The following is a 20777-nucleotide window of genomic DNA, read 5'->3' as shown; positions in this document are numbered from 1 at the left end:
CTAAAGTAACCATAATAGATATCAATTTAAATATGCAAATATTACAAAACATTATCCCCCTTACGTTGTGTAATGAACAATCATTAGTTGTCTTTTACTTCAAATCTTTTACATCATTTTTGATTAAAAATGGAAATAACTTGGTCAGTCTCATGACTATCTAAAAGACAGGAACTATATAAAATAGGGGACTACCTTTGAACGCCCGTATAAATACATATATAGACGGACGCTTACCCAATAAACTGGTTGCTGTTCAAGTGCGAATTCCAATGAGTGTGATATACCGTTATTTTGTTAGGGAATTATTTGTCAAGTGCGGTGTACGTGTAATCATATGTATGCTCAAAGAAAATAAGCTGTTTTTATAGAAAAGCTACGTTTACGACAGTCGCCTTTATTTGTATCTTTATCTAATAGTCATGATAGTCTTCGTATATGCTTTTCAAACCTTATATGAAATTGCATTCCATTGTGTTTTCAAAAATTCAAAGTTCGCACAGTTAATTTATTTATACCAATCTCTCGTGTTCTCCAGTCGTGTTGCTTCACTGAGATCTTGTTACTCCGATTTCTATAGCTAGTATTCTTCATAATCTAAATCTTATTAACACTTTAACATCCTTACTGTTGGCTGATATTTATTTTAGCTTTCTTCTCAGTAGTAAGTAAACAAATATAGGCGGATTATCGATAATCATGATTCATTTCAGAGTAATATCCATTTATTTTATTTAACTACAAATTACCATAAAGCTAGGAAGCACGGATCGAAAAATCTAGTCTATTTATATTCAAATTTCAAAAAACTTCTTCATTTTATATATATAGATTAGTCTTTAAAAATGAAATTTGCAAGACCAACTATAAAAACAGAAAGAAAAATAAATAAATAATTCATAACAGTGCTTTATTTACTATATCTTTTCTATATATATTTATATTAAATAAACTAGTTTTCATCATGTTCATTAAAATGCAATCTCAAATAAAAATTATCTATATTATAATTCTTGATAATATGACAATCTGTGTGTTAAAAATTTTACTGAAGGTTTCATTAAATCATTACCTTAAAATACGTCATATACAATTATTTTAAAAAATGTAGTATGTTGAGTAAATGTAATCTCTATCTAATATTAGCAAGATTTACTTTAGTTGGTAAAAATGTTTTCTAAATTTTTATAATATAAATATAAACTGTAAATATTTTTCTAATGTAAGTATATGTAATATGACGATAAAAACATTTTACATTTATAATAATATTCTTATGCAATTCTACAAATAATCTTATAGTATACATTATTATGTATAATGTAATATATTATTTTATTACGTATTGAAAAAGAGATATAAACATTCTTTACTCAATTTCAAATTATATTTGTTACGTAATAATACGTAATAATAGTACAGAATTTAATCTATACAATTTTTAAAATAAAAATAATTTTAAAAAATTTTTGTAAAATGAAAATAATATTTAACTAATAATAAAATATTTATATAATTATAAATTGTGTATAGTTATAAAAATTTATATATAAGTAAAAATTTCAGTTTTAATAAAAATTACAAACAAATTTTTGATAAGTAACGTAATGAGAAAATTTAATAAAAAATTCAAACAAATTAATTTTTGCAAGTTTTCTTGTATTTAAAAATATTTAAAATTAAAAAAAAAGTTACATCTTACCTTTATAAAATATAATTTATTATGTAAAATCTATATATTACTTCGTAATATCAATAATATTAGCGTAACTTGATATGTTTATTATACTTTAAATAAAGGTTTAATGATAGAATATTTTGTATTTGACTTATTTATAATCAACAAGTGTTTTAGAACATATTTGTTTTGAATATATTCTTTTTTAGTGTCTTTAATAATATAAGCTATTGATTAATTAACGTTCTATTCCAAATGAGATTTAACTAAATTAACAAAAAATGATATAATCAAATTAAAATCAGTAGTATTTAAGTATAACTGATTACTTTATTTTGTAAACATATTCATAATTATGTTTTCCCGTATAAATTACTCCTTTAAAATTAAAAATAATCTGATATATATACAAAATTCAGATAAGAAAAAAAAGCCCTCAATATCATACTAGTTAGAAATATTTTACTATTTTATCATAAAATGACTTTTAAAATTAAAAACTACTTTTATACTACTACTATTTTATCATAAAATGACTTTTAATGATTTCAATATTATCACCCTAATGTCTAATCAATTTATCAATTAAGAATAATTCTAAAGAATGTCCTAATTCAAATTATTGAGCTAATATAGCAATTAAAAACTAATCAACCATACTATCTTGTTCAAATTTTATTCTTCAAAGTTTAACCATTTTAACTTTTTAATATTTTATTTCTATGAAATGAACTAGTATTTAAATTAATTAACAGTATTTATAAAAAAATTTAAATAATGTTTAATTTACAAAGTGGTAAAATCATGTAAAAAATTAATCATTAAACAAAAATGCTTTTCTGGTGTTTAATTTATTAATTATAAAAATATATCTAAATTAAACATATATTTTTAAACATTTTATTTTTAATAAAATTTTAAGCTCTGTTCACGTCACTTTGAAATGCAATTTAATAATCGCGATCATCCGACACTGTCAATCATATAACCAAATATTCTATGTTTTAAACTCATTTAAATTGATCTAAAACTTTGAAAATATTTGTTGATTTTTTTCTTTAAACAAATTATGGAGAAATTCATTTGAATTTTAAGTGTTAACGATTGCACTTTTCGCTGATTTTTGTGAAAAACGTACTGTACACGGAAGGTGTCGTATCTAAAATAATTCTATCAATTCGTTATTTTTGCTGTGCACAATTGTAACTTCTATGGTACTTTTATATTTAAAAGAAATTTAATTATTACAATTTGTAAACCATAGAGTGAAGAATGTACAAATTTTTAACAGCCTTATTTTGATATAAGTAGGATTTGAAAAAAGCTGTTAAAAGCAGTAAGGCCATGTACGTTCAAGCGCCTAATTTTCGCTCTTTACAGTGGTAACACCGGTGGTGTATTTGTAATAATAATTTATGGCAGTAGCGATAGCAACTACAAAATTTAAGGTTATGATAGGTGTGTCTTATGATTTAAAAAATGGCCGATGCAAACGTGTATGTGCACTGTTGTTAAAAATCATAGTAATTGTATTACTTTCGTGAAGATTTCGTAATAACGAGCAAATAAAACGTAGGTTCAAGTGAATATAGCATCTTAAATAATATTGAATTCAAATAAAATATTTTTATAAATTAAAAAATTAATTTAAAAAATAACGCGTTATTCATCGTTTATTCTTATTTGCATGCTCATAAATGCATTTGTATGAATACAAATGCGCATTCACGTGTATGCTAACGTAGGAACTAACAGAGAAAGAGAGTGTAGAAAAAGACAGATATAAGCTTCTGGTACAACAAGAGATAACTACTGTTTTTTTTATTTTCATTTTTTCACTTCTCCATGAAAGAGAAGTAATCAACTAGTAAATACAGAATAGTGTAGTCGAGCAGAGAACGTGCTTTTTATTTTATGTTACAACATCTCTGTAGGAGTTTATCACACTGCAATAGAAACTCTTAAATTTTGCCACGTCAAATTGTGGCGCTATTTTTTCCAGCCATACAAGAACGGAAGAGACTTATCAGAAAACATACGAGCTGCTTGGTACGCTTGGACGCACATACACTTTTATCGATCTTATAAGTCACAACCGCCACCGTCGCCGCCACTGCCGCTGTTGCCGTTGCTTCTTTATGCGTTCCGGCAAACTTTAAAGTCCTGCTGTTATCGACGTTCTTTTTGCTTCTTTAAAGAAGCTAAACAACTGACTGGACATTGTTCCACACACTTCAATTGTTAAAACAACCTAAAAGACCGATGAAGAATATTTGTTGCTAAAGTAGAATTTCGTATAAACGGTTGCTGTAAAGCCACGCCATTCAAGATGATGTATACGGTAATAGCTAACTTTTTAACTTACAAATTTTAATTACAATTGCTTTTTTTAAAAATTGTTCTGTTATTTTTATTAAATTTTTATTGTTTAGTCATTTATTGAGTATGCTTTAGTTTAATATATGCATAGCTTGTAGTCATATTTCCTCGTAAAGGATTTTTACTCATGTAATTGTAGGGGACCACTACTACACAGGATACAAGATTTAGTGATAAGGAAAAGAAGTTACTCAAGCAAATGAAATTCGGAGATTCATTGACACAAAAGGTATCATTATTTACCAATTTATTCTAAACGCATTTCCATTAAATTTGTTTTAAATATTAAGGTTTATTATTATTTTTATTAAGGAGTATTATAAAATAAATGAAATTAAGTTAAAATTAAATCTACATATAAATTCTGTGATAATTTTTGTATTAACATATCCTAATAAAAGTTTATTTTTTATATAAAATTATTTAAATTAAGAATAACATCCATGAAATATGATTTTATAAATTATATAATTTAATAAAGAAATTAAATTTATTTTCAATTTTTATTAAGTACTTACAAAACATGTGCATTGCATATTATTGTAACAAATGTATAAAAAAATATATATGAAAACAGAATTTCAGATATCTTACAGAGATATCATATTTAATAATATTGAAAGATATTGTTGATATTAAGATTTTGGTATGATAAAATTTAAGTATCAATTTTTATGCTTAGAGCTTTTGAAAAACGTTATACTTGATAAATTATATTGATGAAAGATAAATTATATAAAAATTAAATTATTATTTATTAATTTATAAATTTTAAGTATTCAAAACTTAATAATAATATATTTAAATTATTTGCTTCTACAATCCCTTGGTTATGCTTTGTGAAATTATATGAATTATTTGAGTAAAAAATTAAAAATTTGAAGATGCTTGATTTTTTCTTATAATTATGATATAAAGACAATTAAAAAAATATTAGTAAGGACAATCTAAGTACTCAATCAAAGTAACTCTTCAACCGGAGTAATAAGTTTAAATTTTTCCTTTAAAAGTATATGTAACAAAATTATATTATAAAGACATTTCTTTAAGACAATAATTTTTATATAAAATTAAAATCATTACAAAGATTTTTTTATTTTTTTTCAGTTCATGTCTGTTATTCGTTTTATTAAAAAGTAGTAAAATTAAAATTATTTAACAAATTCATTTAGAATATATAAAAAAATATAGGAGCTAATGTTGTATTATAATATTTAAGATGTATTGAATTATACATTGTGATTTTTTTTAAGCAAAAACTATCACTATGTGAAACTTATAGGTAGACATGCAGAAAGTAAAATTGGATGTTATTAAACCATGGATTACAACAAAAATTACTCAAATCCTTGGAATGGAAGATGATGTTGTAGTGGCATTTGTTATTAATCAACTAGAAGAAAAGGTAAGGAAATAAAATTAATAATTGCAGAATTTATTATGGTATTAACTAAGATTAATGTTATGTATGCTGGTATCAATATTGTTGATAAAACAAATTTACGTTCACTCAGCTTTTTCCCCTCATTATACTACTTTGTTAAATACCTGTTATTTCAGCTTACAACGCCTAGTTCAACTAGCATTACTTAGCAAGAAAAATTTGTGCAATTTGCCATGAATTTGCATAATGGAAAAGAAACAAGGAAATGTAAAATGGTAAATTTGCCTAATTTTTCTTATACTGCTCATGAACCATAACAAATATTTTGGAAGAAATATCTAAATTTGTTAACTTTCTTATATTTTATTTCTGAAATCATATTTTTGTTAATTTCCTTAAAATTTTTCGATTTATTGTAATATATAAATCACTCAATGTTTAGCTGGTTTTAATGGCGAATATTAGGTAATTTTTTTTAATTTACAATGTATAAAATTAGATCAATTACATGGTAAGTAAGAGTAGATTTAATAAATTATATTGTTACAATACACATTCAGTGTTGTGTAATAAGAGTAGCAAACCTTGACTCTAGAATTTTGATCACTGAAACAACACGATTTAAGAATATTTTTCAATTACAATTTGTTGATATTTTTATCATTTAAATTTTGTTTTTTGTTTTTTTTTTAATTTACATGAACAAAAGTTTGTACAATGTTTCTAAATTACACTACACAAAATAGACAATAATGTGAAAAGTGATCCTGTCAATATTGACATCTAATGTCAGCAAAATCTTATCTTATGTATTTGAATTCCCCGTTAGTATAAGTAGAGACCATTGGTGGCTGTTGGTTCTCGACCCTTTTGTCCAAATGGCATTCGGATGTGCACTCCTCTACATCCGATTGGCCGCCTTTCTATCAGCTGTCAGCAATTCGTGCCGTCGAATCATCTTCCTCCAGCTGCCGCTGCTTCGACTCCTCGCCGTGCTCGCGATTTCACCTGTTTCCTGCTCTTCGTCGACTTCTGTCACCTTCAAACGTGATTCGCGTTGCATCGACCACATCATATACTGCTACTACAACTACAGTCTCATGTGAGGCTCCTGCATCACTTCAACTTTGCATCGAGTTCGTAGCTACACTAGCTACATTGGCTGCTTCGTCATTGCTAATTAACTGCAAAAGCAGTGCATGCAACAGCATGCCAAATCATTGGTATGCTGTTTCTCAACACCCATGGCAGTTCCAATGCTGCTTTAATCAGCGGCAGCAAGCTTCGACACCGGATGACCGTGATCAGCCAGTGTAGCGGTCATGGATTAGAGTTGGAGATTACCTTCAATACATCTTGTCAGACTCGCACATGAGCAGCCGTGCAGCAACTTGTTACCGGGGGAACACAGACTGTCGTGGCTTTCGCCGTGATCGGGAAGTTGGCTAAACGCGGGGAAAGAGCAATGGAAACACTTTTCGTAACAGGAGGTACTGTTAAACTTTGCGTGATTATTGGCTCCTGAACGACAATAATCGTTCGCTTACTTATTTATGATTCAATGAAGACAACGGAACTTGACTACACTCTATCTTATTAAATTATTTTTTCTTTTTTTTATACTAATGCCTTGGTTTCAGAGTGCGATTAGGCAAGTAGTTTGCTCTTCTTGCATTGCACAGCAAATCAACATTTAATGATGCAGTGATTAAGGTAATCAGTAAACTGGAGACAAAACAAATTTGTCAACAATGCCTTATTCACTGCCAAATATTTGTAGTGAGATTATGTATTTGATCAGTTTTCACAGTAAGTTATGATCTTGTTATTGATAAGATGATTATAAAAAAAACTGTCTTTTCGAGGGGGAAAAGCAGTTAACGAAATAAAATTTAATTATTTTTATAAAAAATTGAGTTAAATAAGCAATAGCAGAATAAATTGCATGAGATATTCTACCGCATTTGAAATCAACAATATTACCGTGTCCTTATTCACTACAAATTAGTTTTTAAACCTTTTTTACAGTTTCCTGATCCTCGAAAAATGCAGATCAATCTTACGGGATTTTTAAATGGGAGAAATGCCCGTTCATTTATGGGCGAATTGTGGGACTTACTCGTATCTGCACAAGATAATGATACTGGAATCCCAGAAGCTTTTTTACAACAAAAGAAAGACCAAATTAAAAAACGTTTGGTAAATATTTTATTGAATTATAATTTTTATTTATAAATCCTATGAAAATGAGAAAAGGTTAAAAGTTTGTAAATTAATTACGTAAATAATAAGGACTAAATAAAAACAAAATAAATTGATACTTATATGTGTTTACAAGCCAATTCTTTTAAACAAGACACTTAATTTATTAATATTTAACAAAATGTTTTACTATTATAATATTCTATGGTTTACGTGAACTTTAAATGTGTTTCAACTAAAAATAGTCGATAATTATTCATTTGAACTTTTAATTTTTCAAAATAGGAAGAACAAGAAAAACTTCAGGCATCTTTAGCAGAAAAAGAAAAGGATAAGGATAAAGATAAAGACAATAATGAGAGTGATAACAAAATGAAAAAAGAAGAAAAAGACTGTACCTCTTTCAAAGAAAATCGAAGAGAACGCAGCAGAGAGCGCGAAAGAGATCGGTTAGTTCTTATATAACATAATAAATAATTTTGAACCTGATATTATTTGATATTTTTATATGAATGAAAAAAAAAATTTTCATTTATAACAATTAAAAAAAAAATTAATGTACAAATTTGTACTTGAAATTGTTTTGTATAAATAGGTATTTATAATGCTTTTAAATTTATATTAATAATAAATTACAATTCTAAGTTAATCATTAAGATTATTAAATTTTTATTAAAGTTGTTAAAAATTTGTTTAAGAAAAAGAAGCAGATCAAGAGATCGACATAGAGATCGTGATCGATCTAATCGAAAACGCAGATCTACTTCAAGATCGCCAAGCAAAGGTTCAGTAAAAGACAGCAAAGATATGATTGAAATGAAAACTGAGTGTGACGATACACCACAAATTGACAATACAATTGCAATGATGCCTTTAAAAACTAAACCGTAAGTCAAGCAAAATATTTTTTATTATGGATGTATTGTATTGTTTGTATTAATTTTATTAAAGAAAATACAATTATCCGAAGCAACTCATTTTTCTAACTAAATATAATCTATAGTCATACTTTATTTGATGCAGATATTCAAATATTTGCATATGCAGATCTCGAATATGTTTGCATAAATAAATACAAAAATTTTAATCTTCAATTTTCTTAATTGTATTTTAATTGTTTTAATAGTTTTTCTAAACAACCATGGTGTCGACACTTACTAATAAAATAAATATAGGCATGCATTTACACATGCATTGTTTGAATTTCCAAACAGAGAAGCCGTAGTAGCAATATCCCGGTTACAAGCAAAGCTGATGAGCATCGCAGATGGAAAGAAGAAAAATAATCGTTCACCTTCGCCTGAAATCGCAGTAACGCTGGAAACTAATAATAAAGTTACAAAAAAGTCAAGATCAAAGTCCCCTTCCGTGCGTTCAAAGAAATCGCGTTCCAAGTCTCCATCTTATAAGCATCGTTCGCGTTCACCTGCTTCCAAATCTCGACGTTCACGTTCCAAGTCCAGATCTCGCAGATCTAGATCCAAATCACGTCGTTCACGATCTACTTCAAAATCGACGAGACGCTCTAGATCAAAGTCAAAATCACGGAGATCGAGATCCAATTCAAAATCTCGAAGATCACGATCAAAGTCTAGGCGATCAAGATCTAATTCTAACCCGAAATTAAGGAGATCGCGATCCAAATCACGAAGATCGAGGTCTAAATCCAAGTGTCGAAGATCAAGATCTAAATCAAAGTTACGAAGGTCTAGATCTAAATCTAAATTAAGAAGATCGAAGACGAGATCATTGGATCGTTCGAGATCACGAAGATCGAAATCAAGATCACTAAAATCGGGAAAACGTTCATCTCGTTCCACTTCTTGCTCACGTCTAAAAAAATCAAGATCTAAGAGCATTGATAGAAGCAAATCGAGAAAATCGAGAACGTTATCCAGCGATTCAAGATCATCTAAGTCACGTTCTAAGTCCATTTCTAAGAGTCATTCTAAAAGCAAATCGCGTTCAAAATCTTTGGATAAAATCAAAATCGATTTAGAAACGAATAGAAAAGTTCTAAGTGCAAGCAGTGGAAGCAGTAGTAGTTCGGAGTCAGATGAAGATAAAAGAGAAAAAGATAAGAATGACTTTGAGATTAGAAAAAAGAAGGATAGTGTTCAATCGAAAAGGTCATATCGAAAGACAAACAAGAACGATAGTGCAAGTGATAGTGATTCAAGCAGAGAGAGAAAATCAACAATTAAGAGGCGCGGTAGCCCTTCTCCAAGAAAAGACAGGGATCGATCAAAAGACAGAGACAGAGATAGATCACGCGAAAGATCTCGTGATAGACATAGGAGGTATTATAATCTTTATTACATATTAGATACGAAATATTTAAAAGTAAAAATTTATTTTTCAAAAAATATTTAAATAAATTGTATTGATTTAATTATGGAAATTACAAATCATTTTCAAATTATATTTTCGTTAAATATACAAAGCATATAAAACAATTTTTAATATTTTAGTGCAATTTATATATAACACTAATTATTCTCTTAAAGGCGATCTTTGGATAGAGATCGTGATAGAAGGCGAGATCGGGATAGAGACAGAGACAGAGATCGTGATCGTCGAGACAGATACAGCGGTAGTCGTAGTATGAGACCGCCATCAGTGCGTAGAGCCCCTAGTAGGCGAAGGTATTTTAAAATTTTTGTTTATTTAATGAACGAGTTACTTTAAAAAATAAAATTAAAAGTCTTAATATCTAAATTAAATGTGTATATTATAATCGTTACATTTGATGTATAGTCTCGTTAGTTTCTCATCTAATATCAAATTCAGATTAATTTGAAAAATCAAATTATTTAATCATATAAAAATATATAGTACAATAGAATATATATATGGTATAAAATAATTAATTTTGAAAAGTGTAGAAATATATTTTTTTTTAATGTAATTGAATTATTATAGTATTCAATAGCCATTAACATAAAAAACATTTTATATACATTTAGTAATCTGTAAGTAAATAAGAACTTCGTTGTTTCATTTGACCAACAATCAAATAACAATTGAATAAATAAAATGGTATAGTATATTAATAGCAAAATATCAAAAATGTCAATATTTAGTAATCACAGCCGGCTTTCAAACTATTAATCATTAAATTAATTTATTTCTTTGTTATAACAAAATTGGTCTATCTATATTCTAATTTTTATCTATAGGAGTCCTGCACGCAGATCACCAGTTCGTTATCGTAGACGCTCACCAAGTCCAAGTGATCGCCGGCGTCGTCGTTCCCTTGATCGTCGCCGTCGATCATCCGAGCGTCGCTCTCGGCGACGTTCACCAGACCGAGACCGTGATCGTGATAGAGAACGCGATAGCCGACGGAATTCCCGACGACGTTCGTCTGATCGAGACCGATCTCGCTACCGTGATAGATCTTCATCGCGGGATCGTTCTAGTCGCCGTGCTCGCTCCCGAGATCGTCGGCGGCGCTCACGCAGTAGCAATAAAGAAACGTCATCATCAAGAGATAAACGGCAACGTGCTGACTCGGAGGACAAACCCAAAAAATCATCAAGTTTAATAGACATGGTCGTGCCTCCAGGTTCGAATATATTGTCCATGCCTCCACAGGCAGCCGCTCAGGTTGTAGTTGCCGCAGCACAGGCTGCAGCAGGACAACTTCAGAGGAAGGATGCCAGAAATGGTAGGTCAAGGTCCAATAGCAGCTCACGCTTTATATTCGAACACAGCAGCGGCGACTCCTCCTCTACTGATGACGATGACGAAATAGCTAGGTAAGATTTCTTGAAGCTTATATGCATGCGAGTGATCCAATTGATTATTTGAAGTATTGGAGTCTCCACTAGCTCTAATAATAAGTTGTCTATCAAATAGTGAAGATTTCAAATAAGTTCAATTATTAATTTAAATCTCTTTATTAAACTATCTATTTAGAAAATCAAAAATTCAATTAAAAAAATCCACAATTTGTAATAGATTTAATCATATAATAACAATGTAACATCCAACTCTCACACTTTAGAAAGTTTAAAAATTGATATTATCTTACGATTTGTTAATATATTTTATATTCTTTTAAGAATACAAATTAAAAGTTATAAAAAATTTGTATAGGATTCTAATTTTTTCAAAATGTTGCCAAACTAGAACAATTTTAATACACAATAATTTAAAGAGCTTAGGGTATTTTTTATATCTTTTGTATTTTCTTTTAATGTCTACAATCATGTTTTTCAATTAACACTAAGTATAATGTACCTACGTAGTAAAAGTAATTAATAATTTTCATTATTTGAATTAACAATCAATTAACTAAATTTCAGTTTTATATAAAATGAATATGTTATATTTATATAATGATACATACATTATTTTATTATAATTACATATAAGCGAATCTAGACATAATGAACTTATGGATATTTATGAGCTAAACTTTTGAATGTTCAAAAAAACAATTTGTAGTAAAATATATAATTTATTTTGATTCAATATTGATAACAAGTAGTATTATTTATAAATACTATACGTATTTATCTGTTTAAGAAATATTTGATTAACCAATTATTGGCTGAGTCAACTTACTTGAATTTAAATTATTTCTGTTATAGAATTTAAAATATTTTATTAATATAATTTTTAATGTTTTTATTCATTCAAAATTTATAATTAATTAAAAGAAATCAGTTTAACAAATCATAATTTTTATATCTTTAATGAACATATAATTAAAAATGATATATTCAATTATTGAAATTGTATTAGCATGTTTGAAAATACCAATTTTTAATGTCATGTTAATATTTTGTAATTAATATTCATAAAAAACATTTTATTTATGATATAAAGCTAATAATTTTATTTTATTATTTTCCATTACTGATTAATACTTTTACTTATTTGTGTTATACTATGTATATTATATATATATATATATAATAAAAAGTAATCATTTTAAAAATAAATTTTGATGAATAATAATGTAGTTAAAAAATTATTTATTTAAATAATGTATATATAATGTGTATGTGTGTGTGTGTGTGTATATATATATATATATATATATATATATATATATATATATTGTAATTAATCATGTTGGTTAATAATTCATTAAAATATAATGTTGTTTTTAAAAAATTAATGTTTTCTGTAATAAAAATAAAAATTAATGTATTTACTTTTCTAAAATTTTAAACTTTCGATGCCACAATAAATTGTAAAATATTATTTATGTATGAAATAAAAATCCATCAAAATTTGGAATGACCAGTATTTCGAAAACTCAAAATTTTAATGTTTTAAATATCTGTTTAAATAAATTTTATTTTTATTTGGTCTTTTCGAAATTTTTGGTCTTTAAGTTTTAATTCATTTTTATTAAAAATAAAATATAAATTTTATGTTCTAATTTTTGACCTTTCTTTCATGTTGTTATTGAAATTTGAGATCGCAGAGTCACATATAACTTAAGATAAAAGTGCTGCAATCGGAATAATTTTAAAGCATACAATTAAATCTATATTTATTACATCAATAATCTAGATTGATCGTTCGTTTCAATTTTTAATTCGACAATTTTTGTGGGCGAGTATAACATATTAGAGTAACCATTTAGAAGTATATTCTAATCAATAAATTGTATATTTAATAAATCTAGTAATTATTAAAAATTAATTTTAATAATTGGAATTATGTAAAATATAAATAAATTCTAATTTATTTAAATTTTAAAAAGGTCAAAAATAAGAATTTCAAAAGTTAGGGCATACGCCTTGTTAACCTAAATTTCGAAACCGTATTTTTGGTAAAATTATTTATATTGAGGCAAATTTTTTATATGAATTTTATTTTTCGAAATTTTTGTTTTCTAATTTTTGAAATTCTTTTTTGTTCTCTCCTTTTTTGTTCAACCATAAAGTTACATATGTTTTTATTCCACAAAGGTATAATATATAATGTGTAGTATATATTATGTTCAATTACTAATTTAAAAACATTTAAATTTTGACAAATTTCAAAAAGAAGTTATATTGTACATATTAATTAAAAACTGGGTATAAAATATGAAAAATAAAAAGGGCATTGTAATTTTAAAATTCTACTTTTGTAAATTTCTAGTTGGAAATTCTAATTTTTATACTCCTCTTTTTGTTTACCTTATTTGAAACCGTGAAGAAATTGCTTGACATTGTTCGATATCTGAATTACCAGATTCAAATTCGATTTGAAAATATTTTTGAACTATAAATTTAACGTTTATTAATTTAAATATAAAGCTAAAATAAATAAATAATTGTGTTTTCTTATTTCTATAAATTTTTAATTTGTAAATTGTAAATCAATTTTAATTGGATATAAAACTAATCTATTTATTGAAAACAACCAAGAATATATATTAACAATATAATATATTTATAATTAAAATCTTTATATTTATTATATAAACAATGTAATTAGTAGTTCTGCACTGTTTCAATTAAGATAAATTAAAAATGTCAAATTAAAAATTTGTTTTAATGTTTCGAATAGAAATGTGCTATTGCTGTACCATTCGAATCATTTTAATACAGTAGGGTAAGTGTAGCATGTATGTTTATAAAAAAATATTTTTTTATAAAAAAGTAAAGTAAGGATATTATTTCTCAAAAAAATATAAAATTGTTAATTAACTTTTATAAGTGATCAATTAACAATTTATTAAAATATTTTTTTTCAAAATTTGTATTGATATCATTATCTTCTAACTAATATAAAATTAATATTATAATTTATAAATATTAACATATAGAATCTGTTTCAATGTTATTTTAAAATTATAAAATCAAGATTAATGTGTTAATAATAATAACAAAAATTGTGGCATATTTCGCTACATTTGCAGGAAAGCACTTGAACAGAAGTTAATGCAAGAGAAAAAAGAACGTGAATTAGCTGAAGAATTGAAGCGTAAAGAAAAAGAAAGATTAGCTAAAGAAGAAACTTCTAAACGAACTACCATTGAGAAAGAAATTAAAAAATCTGAGATTCTAGTTTCAAAGAAGACTGAGAGTATTATTTCACCCAAAAAAATTCCAACTTCTGCTCTTCCTATTTCTAGACACAGAGTAATAATAAATTATTTACATTAATTTTCGTTTATAATAATTTATAATAATAAATTTCAATAAATATATATATATATTTTTTTTTTAATATTTAATAAATGAATTTTTAGTTTTCTCGAAGCTTATCTCGTACTCCATCTCCATTCAAAAAAACTGAGGATATCATTGCAGATAAACTTAAACATCCGAATACTATAAGGTAAAACATTGTTTAAAATAAAAAAAATTCATATAATAATTAATAAAAGTATCAATAACAAAAACTGAACAATATTTAGAGATGATAAAATAGCATCTCCGAAAAGCAATGAAATTACAGTTGCACCATCAGAAATTTTTCCGTTAAAAAAAGATGAGAAAATTACAAAATCCACCACTAAATCTGTAACAGAAGATAAAAAAATTAATCCGCAAAAAAATACGGAAATCATTTCAGTAAAAAAAGCTGCTGATAGCAATAAGAAAATAAAACGTGATAAACGAAATGAATCTTCGGATTCTGATGAAAGTAATGATGGTATGTGCATAAAAATTTTTAATTTCTTGAATAAGTTTTATACATTAACAAATTTTTATTATAAAAAAATATATATGTGTAGATAAAAAAAAAACTAAAAAGATTGAAAAAATGAGAAAATCCAGAAAAACTTCTACAGATGATGATAAATCAGAAAAGAGTAGAATAGAATCAACTTCTGGATCCGAGGATGAAAAAAAAAATGGAGATAAAAATAAAAAAGCTAGAGACTCTAGTCGTTCAGGTATCATTAATTATATTTATATTAAATCATAATAAAATGTAATCACTGCATTTATCATGAATAATGAAATTTTTACTTTATAAATTGGTACAGCTTCTAAAGATATTCGATTAAAAGATCGTTCAAAAGATCTGAAAAAACGAGATTATAATGAAAATGATTTAAAGAAACGATCAAAAGATCAAAAGGAAGACGACTCTAAGAAATTGCGGAAATCTCGAAAACCATCTTCTTCACCAGACGATGAGTTAAGATCTAAAAAATCAAGTAAAACAGATGAAGATAAATTACGATCAAAAAAAGTCAAGAGGGATTCCAGTTCTGATGAAGAACCAAAGAAGTCTCGTAAACGAAAAGATAGTTCTTCAGAAGATGAACGTCCTAGAGGAAAAAGATCAAAAAAAGAATCAAGTAGCGATGATGAAGGAAAAGTGAAGGCCAAAAAATCTAAACGAGATTCAAGTTCGGATGAGGACGAAACTGAAAGAGAAAAAGAAGTAAGACGAAAGAGAAAAAATGATGATAGTACTGATGAAGAGAAAATAAAAAAGAAACGAAAAAAGAAAACTAAGACAAGTACAAGTGAATCAGAGGTATTGATTAATTAGATCTATTAAAAATATAATTTCTTAACTAAAAATCAATTTTTTCAGGAAAGCGAAGTCGAAGAAAAGAAGAAGAAAAAAGATAAAAAACATAAAAAACATAAAAAACACAAGAAGCATAGGAAACATAAGAAAAAAAAAGTAATTGAATCAGAAGAGTCTGATGCTAGTGAAGGAAATACAGAAGAATTAGAAAAAAAACTTAGAGAAAAAGCACTTAAATCTATGAAAAAAGGACACAGTGTTGAACGAAGTGATTAAAGTTTTACACAATTGAATTGTAAAAAAATTTAACTCGAATATGTAATTTACTCTAAAGTTCTGTAAGTGTATAACTAATACTTTGATATCTATTATTACTGACAGATATACAAAGTTTAAAGCTTTGTACAAATGATTGTAGCTTCATAGAAACATGTGACTTGTGTGCGAAACATGAATTTTTTTCTGTAACTACTCGTAAATACACAAATGAGTAAATGCTTTTATTTAGTAGTAATAAAAATAAATGTAGAGTTTATTTCTTCAATACTTCTTAGTTTACTGATTCCTCACCCTTACTTCACTTCTTACTTTGAAATTAGGGTATTTCTTCATTCAATATTATCTTTTCAGTTTTTTACTTTTATTTAAAAATTTTGCTCAAAATAAAAATTATAAATTTTTCATATTAATACTTTTATAAAGTCAATTTTTACAATTGTTTTACTTTATTAAATTAAAAATAAAGATTTTAAGTAATTATGATAAAATATATATTTTATAAAGATTATATATATTATATAAATTTTATTTTCATTAAAATATTTATACCTGTAATAATTTAATTACAAAAAAAGACCACATTCAATTCAAATACAGATTTGAAAACAAATTAAAGATACAGAAAAAGGTCAATTGAAATAAAAATTAAATTTTATATTTAATAATATCTTGATTCAAAATACATTTAAAACTTTAAAAAATTAAACAGAATTCAATACAGACTTAATTGAAATTTGATAATTTCTGTAATAAACAAATGTAGAACTGCACCTATTGTTAAATTTAGATATTAAAGGGAAAATTGTTTTTTCAAGGAAGCCCACTATTGTAAGATAGAATTATCATTTCTTTTTTTCTAAAGAAATTTTAAAAATACTATAAAATAAATATATTTAAGAATTAAAAAGTAAATTCAATTTTTATTAAATTTTTAAGATGTAATTTTAAAATTTCAAACAAATTTTAGTTTTTTTTTGTAATTTAAACATAAATACACATATTTTCCAACTAAAAAATTCAAATTGAGTTATAATTATAAATATATTATTATAATAGTTTACCTTAAAGTAAAATGCTCACTAAAATAGAAAACAATTTAATCATAAATATATTTACTACATTTATATCTATTCACACCACAAAAATAACTTGGATTTTTACTTAATTTTTCTTAGAACAATAGATTGCTGAAATTTAATTTTTTATAACTAAAATTAAATAATAAAATTTAAATTTACTTTTACCTCTAGTAAAACATGTTTTATTAACTAAATGCCTTTTAAAAAATAATTTGTAATTTTAAGAATTTGGAAATTGTATATAAAATTTAAAAAAGGATTTAGCTTTGTAATTAAAACATTTTCAATACACAATACTATGTAATTACATCAACCAATAAAATAATATTCATTCTTCAATGTAAGATTTATATTAAATAAAATATAAAAAAATAAATTATAAATCTGGAAAAAAATTAAAATGATGCACATCTATCTTTGTACAATATTTATAATTATATATTTTTTAACATATTTTCCCAATCAGGAGAACAAATTAACGTGCTATTTACTGGTCCCAGATTTACTAAATTTCCACTTTGTTTATCACCACTTATTTTTACAGCAATTAAATCCTGTAAATTATTTTAAATTAAATTTAAAATTTTGACGTTTTATTTAATTACAATTATTGCTCATATAATATAATTCTACCTGTCTAAAACTAAGATTTGAGCCAACATCAATTATAAGATCATTTTCACCTAATAATAGTCTTGTTTTGCCAGATCTTAAAACTTGTAGTTTACCAAGTATTCCTTCTTTTAAATTATTTAAAGTACAAAATTTATTTGATTTCTCCATCTCACTTTTTGAATTGGATTCAGGTACTCCCTTCAATCTTGAATTATTTTGTTTATCAGTTTGTAATCCAGGTAAACAATCTGGTAACTAGAAAAGCATTGATAATCAATATCATAAAAAATATTAATAAGGATTTATTAAATGATACAAATAATAATTGAATAACCTGCATCAAAATAAAGGTACTTGATTTATTTTCCATTACTTGAACTACATTAAGAGGCACTTGCCCTTCATTTATATGTCGTTTGGGTGTAATTAATTTTATTTTGTTACCTGTCTTTACTAAGAAAATGTGTATTAATGTGTATATTCAAAAAAATTTTTTTAATAATATCAATATAAAATTAAAACAAAAAATTCCAACATGATTCATAGATATGATAGATTCAAGACATGATAGATTTTATATTTCATCCCATATTTAATGTACATAATACAAAAGTAATAAATTAAAAATAATTTTAAATAACTCAATTATCAAATTATTTTAAAACATTTTTTAAAAATATTTTCATAATTAAACTGCATACTAACCTCCATTTTGTAAATTAATACTATTTTGATATTTAGATATCGAAACTGATTGATTGGATTCAGTTTTAAATACTTTGCCTAATAAAGTAATTGAATGTATTAAAATTTATGTATTGCATTTATATTGTACATACATTTATATTTTAACTTAAACCTTCATTAATCATAGGTAATCCTACAGGAGCATTTTCTAAATCGAAATCTACTCGATCATCTATAAAATCATCTCTTAATAATTCTTTTAACTTTTCTGCTTCTTCAGCTTTATTAATTTTTTGTGGTATACATAACTTTGGTCTTTCTAGAGTTATTCCAGCTTCTTTACCATTTCCAAAACTTTTATCTCTAAAAATACTACTAACAACGCCAATATGTCTTTTAGTAGATTTATCAGAAATACCTTCAGAAAATATTCCAGTTGACTATATAGAATCAATAATTAATATTTAATGAAATTATTAATGAAAAAATGTATTTAATATATAAATATATGTCAATACTTTTTTACAATAATAAATATTTTTAGGATAATAGAAAAATATTATATTAATTATGTAAATTTCTATAGTAAAAAATTACTTGATATAAATTATTTCTTTCTATTCCTTTGCTTGTATACGATTTTCCTCTATCATGACGTCCTTTATTAACTTTAGGATTAGATTCATTTTTATTAGCTATATTTTGATCTCTAAAATAATTATAAAAAAGATAAAGTTTCTTAATTTATAAAAATTTTACCATTTTAATTTGAATGATTATATACTCTCTATTTTTATTTCTCTGAGCATTTAAGTTTGGTACATATACTTTTTTAGACCTCTCAAATTTAACATTTCCACCTAAAGTTAAATCTCTTGGGACCCGAAATGAAGGTAATCTAGTTGGTGTTAATGTAGAAGGAAAACTAAATTCCGTTTTAACGGTTTTCATTGCATTCAATGTAATTGGTGAAGTTGATGTAGAAGGTGTAGATACTGTTCCAATTTCTTCTTTAATCTTTATATTAGGATTATATTCAGAAGGTATATTTGAGCCATTTGAAGACATCATCATTTTACATTTACCACAAGATTTTGTACTTTTTTTTTAAAATAACATAAAATAAATAATCAATTAAATGTTAATAAATTTATTGTAATTATTATTACACTTATATTTCTACAATTAGTTATTTAATAAAAACTATTATCTTTTTAAATTATTTACTGGATAAAATAATAATTTACTTTAATAATATATTTACAAAATTTTTCAATGCATGTGTCTTACTATAAAACTTTATTTTTTAATTATAGGTTAAATAACCAACAAACATATTTAACTTCCGAAAGCCAAAATCATTACTAAGTAGCATGACAAAGTTCATATACTCCAAAGTATTATTCATATTTAAATTATTTGATTTTTTACAATTATAATATACATATATATATATATATATATTTTTTTTTTATATTAATCAACTGAATTATATAAATTAATATTTAAAAATTTTGATTTACTAAAATTATTTTTAAATATACAAGTCTATGTAATAAGGATTAATTTGTATAGTTTTCAAATAATCAATAATCATAATTAAAAAACATAATATTAATTTCATTTTTAATATGCTTTTATTTGTTGAGTATTATTATTCTTAAAGCGTGTTTGTATTGTATAGTTTCAATTTCTTTCTAACAATCCCTGATTAAAAATAATAAAAAAATGATTAATGAATATGTTTTATCAGAAAAAGAATAAAATTTTTATAAGTAAATTTTTAATACCTCAAACATATTTTGTAATTATTTCTTTTTTCGAATTAGCTTAATTAACTATTTTATATATTCGATTAATATTCATACAATTTGATTTTCGTTTATAAATGCATCGCTTAAATTACATTTAGAAGCAACTATTATTTTGAAAACATTAAAAAATTTTTTATAAAATATTCATTCCATCTATAAGAATATATTCGGAATATGTCTGATTTCAAAATTTTATATATTTAAAAAAAAGTTCT

At 25.1% G+C, this 20777-nt stretch overlaps 3 protein-coding genes across 3 annotated transcripts; 2 read left to right on the top strand and 1 right to left on the bottom strand.

Annotated features, from left to right (window-relative positions):
* Window positions 1–3429: 3429 nt before the first annotated feature.
* Window positions 3430–16634, top strand: Srrm1 (Serine-arginine repetitive matrix 1). The gene is made up of 15 exons (XM_011502691.1): window positions 3430–4019; window positions 4197–4286; window positions 5340–5462; window positions 7470–7640; window positions 7929–8092; window positions 8342–8530; window positions 8858–9943; window positions 10151–10288; window positions 10823–11404; window positions 14515–14737; window positions 14848–14936; window positions 15016–15254; window positions 15337–15498; window positions 15592–16091; window positions 16152–16634. Exons 1-15 carry the CDS (start codon window positions 4008–4010, stop codon window positions 16362–16364), a joined length of 3981 nt encoding a protein of 1326 aa, XP_011500993.1. The 5' UTR covers window positions 3430–4007; the 3' UTR covers window positions 16365–16634.
* Window positions 5665–6927, top strand: LOC105364698 (uncharacterized). The gene is made up of 2 exons (XM_011502690.1): window positions 5665–5716; window positions 6271–6927. The coding sequence occupies exons 1-2, from the start codon at window positions 5688–5690 to the stop codon at window positions 6545–6547; spliced, it is 306 nt and encodes a 101-aa protein (XP_011500992.1). The 5' UTR covers window positions 5665–5687; the 3' UTR covers window positions 6548–6927.
* A 1224-nt stretch (window positions 16635–17858) lies between the features above and the next one.
* Window positions 17859–19869, bottom strand: RpIIIC53 (RNA polymerase III subunit C53). Its single transcript, XM_011502867.1, has 7 exons — window positions 19533–19869; window positions 19346–19457; window positions 18921–19188; window positions 18767–18844; window positions 18396–18520; window positions 18080–18316; window positions 17859–18000 (listed from the first exon to the last, which is right to left on the bottom strand). The coding sequence occupies exons 1-7, from the start codon at window positions 19820–19822 to the stop codon at window positions 17881–17883; spliced, it is 1230 nt and encodes a 409-aa protein (XP_011501169.1). The 5' UTR covers window positions 19823–19869; the 3' UTR covers window positions 17859–17880.
* Window positions 19870–20777: the final 908 nt, after the last annotated feature.

This window comes from Ceratosolen solmsi, unplaced genomic scaffold, assembly GCF_000503995.2.
Source record: "Ceratosolen solmsi marchali unplaced genomic scaffold, CerSol_1.0 scaffold15, whole genome shotgun sequence".
NCBI lineage: Eukaryota > Metazoa > Arthropoda > Insecta > Hymenoptera > Agaonidae > Ceratosolen > Ceratosolen solmsi.
This window is presented reverse-complemented; position numbering and strand designations above follow the sequence as displayed.

Excerpts from the sequence above, each read along its gene's own strand:
- Srrm1 (XM_011502691.1), top strand. Across the intron at positions 4,287-5,339 it reads GAGATTCATTGACACAAAAG|GTAGACATGCAGAAAGTAAA; the intron begins GTATCATTATTT and ends TGAAACTTATAG. Across the intron at positions 14,738-14,847 it reads TTCCTATTTCTAGACACAGA|TTTTCTCGAAGCTTATCTCG; the intron begins GTAATAATAAAT and ends ATGAATTTTTAG.
- LOC105364698 (XM_011502690.1), top strand. The coding sequence starts at position 5,688 with ATGGAAAAGAAACAAGGAAATGTAAAATG. Across the intron at positions 5,717-6,270 it reads AAACAAGGAAATGTAAAATG|TATAAGTAGAGACCATTGGT; the intron begins GTAAATTTGCCT and ends ATTCCCCGTTAG.
- RpIIIC53 (XM_011502867.1), bottom strand. The coding sequence starts at position 19,822 with ATGATGATGTCTTCAAATGGCTCAAATATACCTTCTGAATATAATCCT. Across the intron at positions 19,458-19,532 it reads CAGAGAAATAAAAATAGAGA|AGATCAAAATATAGCTAATA; the intron begins GTATATAATCAT and ends TAATTATTTTAG. Across the intron at positions 18,317-18,395 it reads GTACCTTTATTTTGATGCAG|TTACCAGATTGTTTACCTGG; the intron begins GTTATTCAATTA and ends ATGCTTTTCTAG.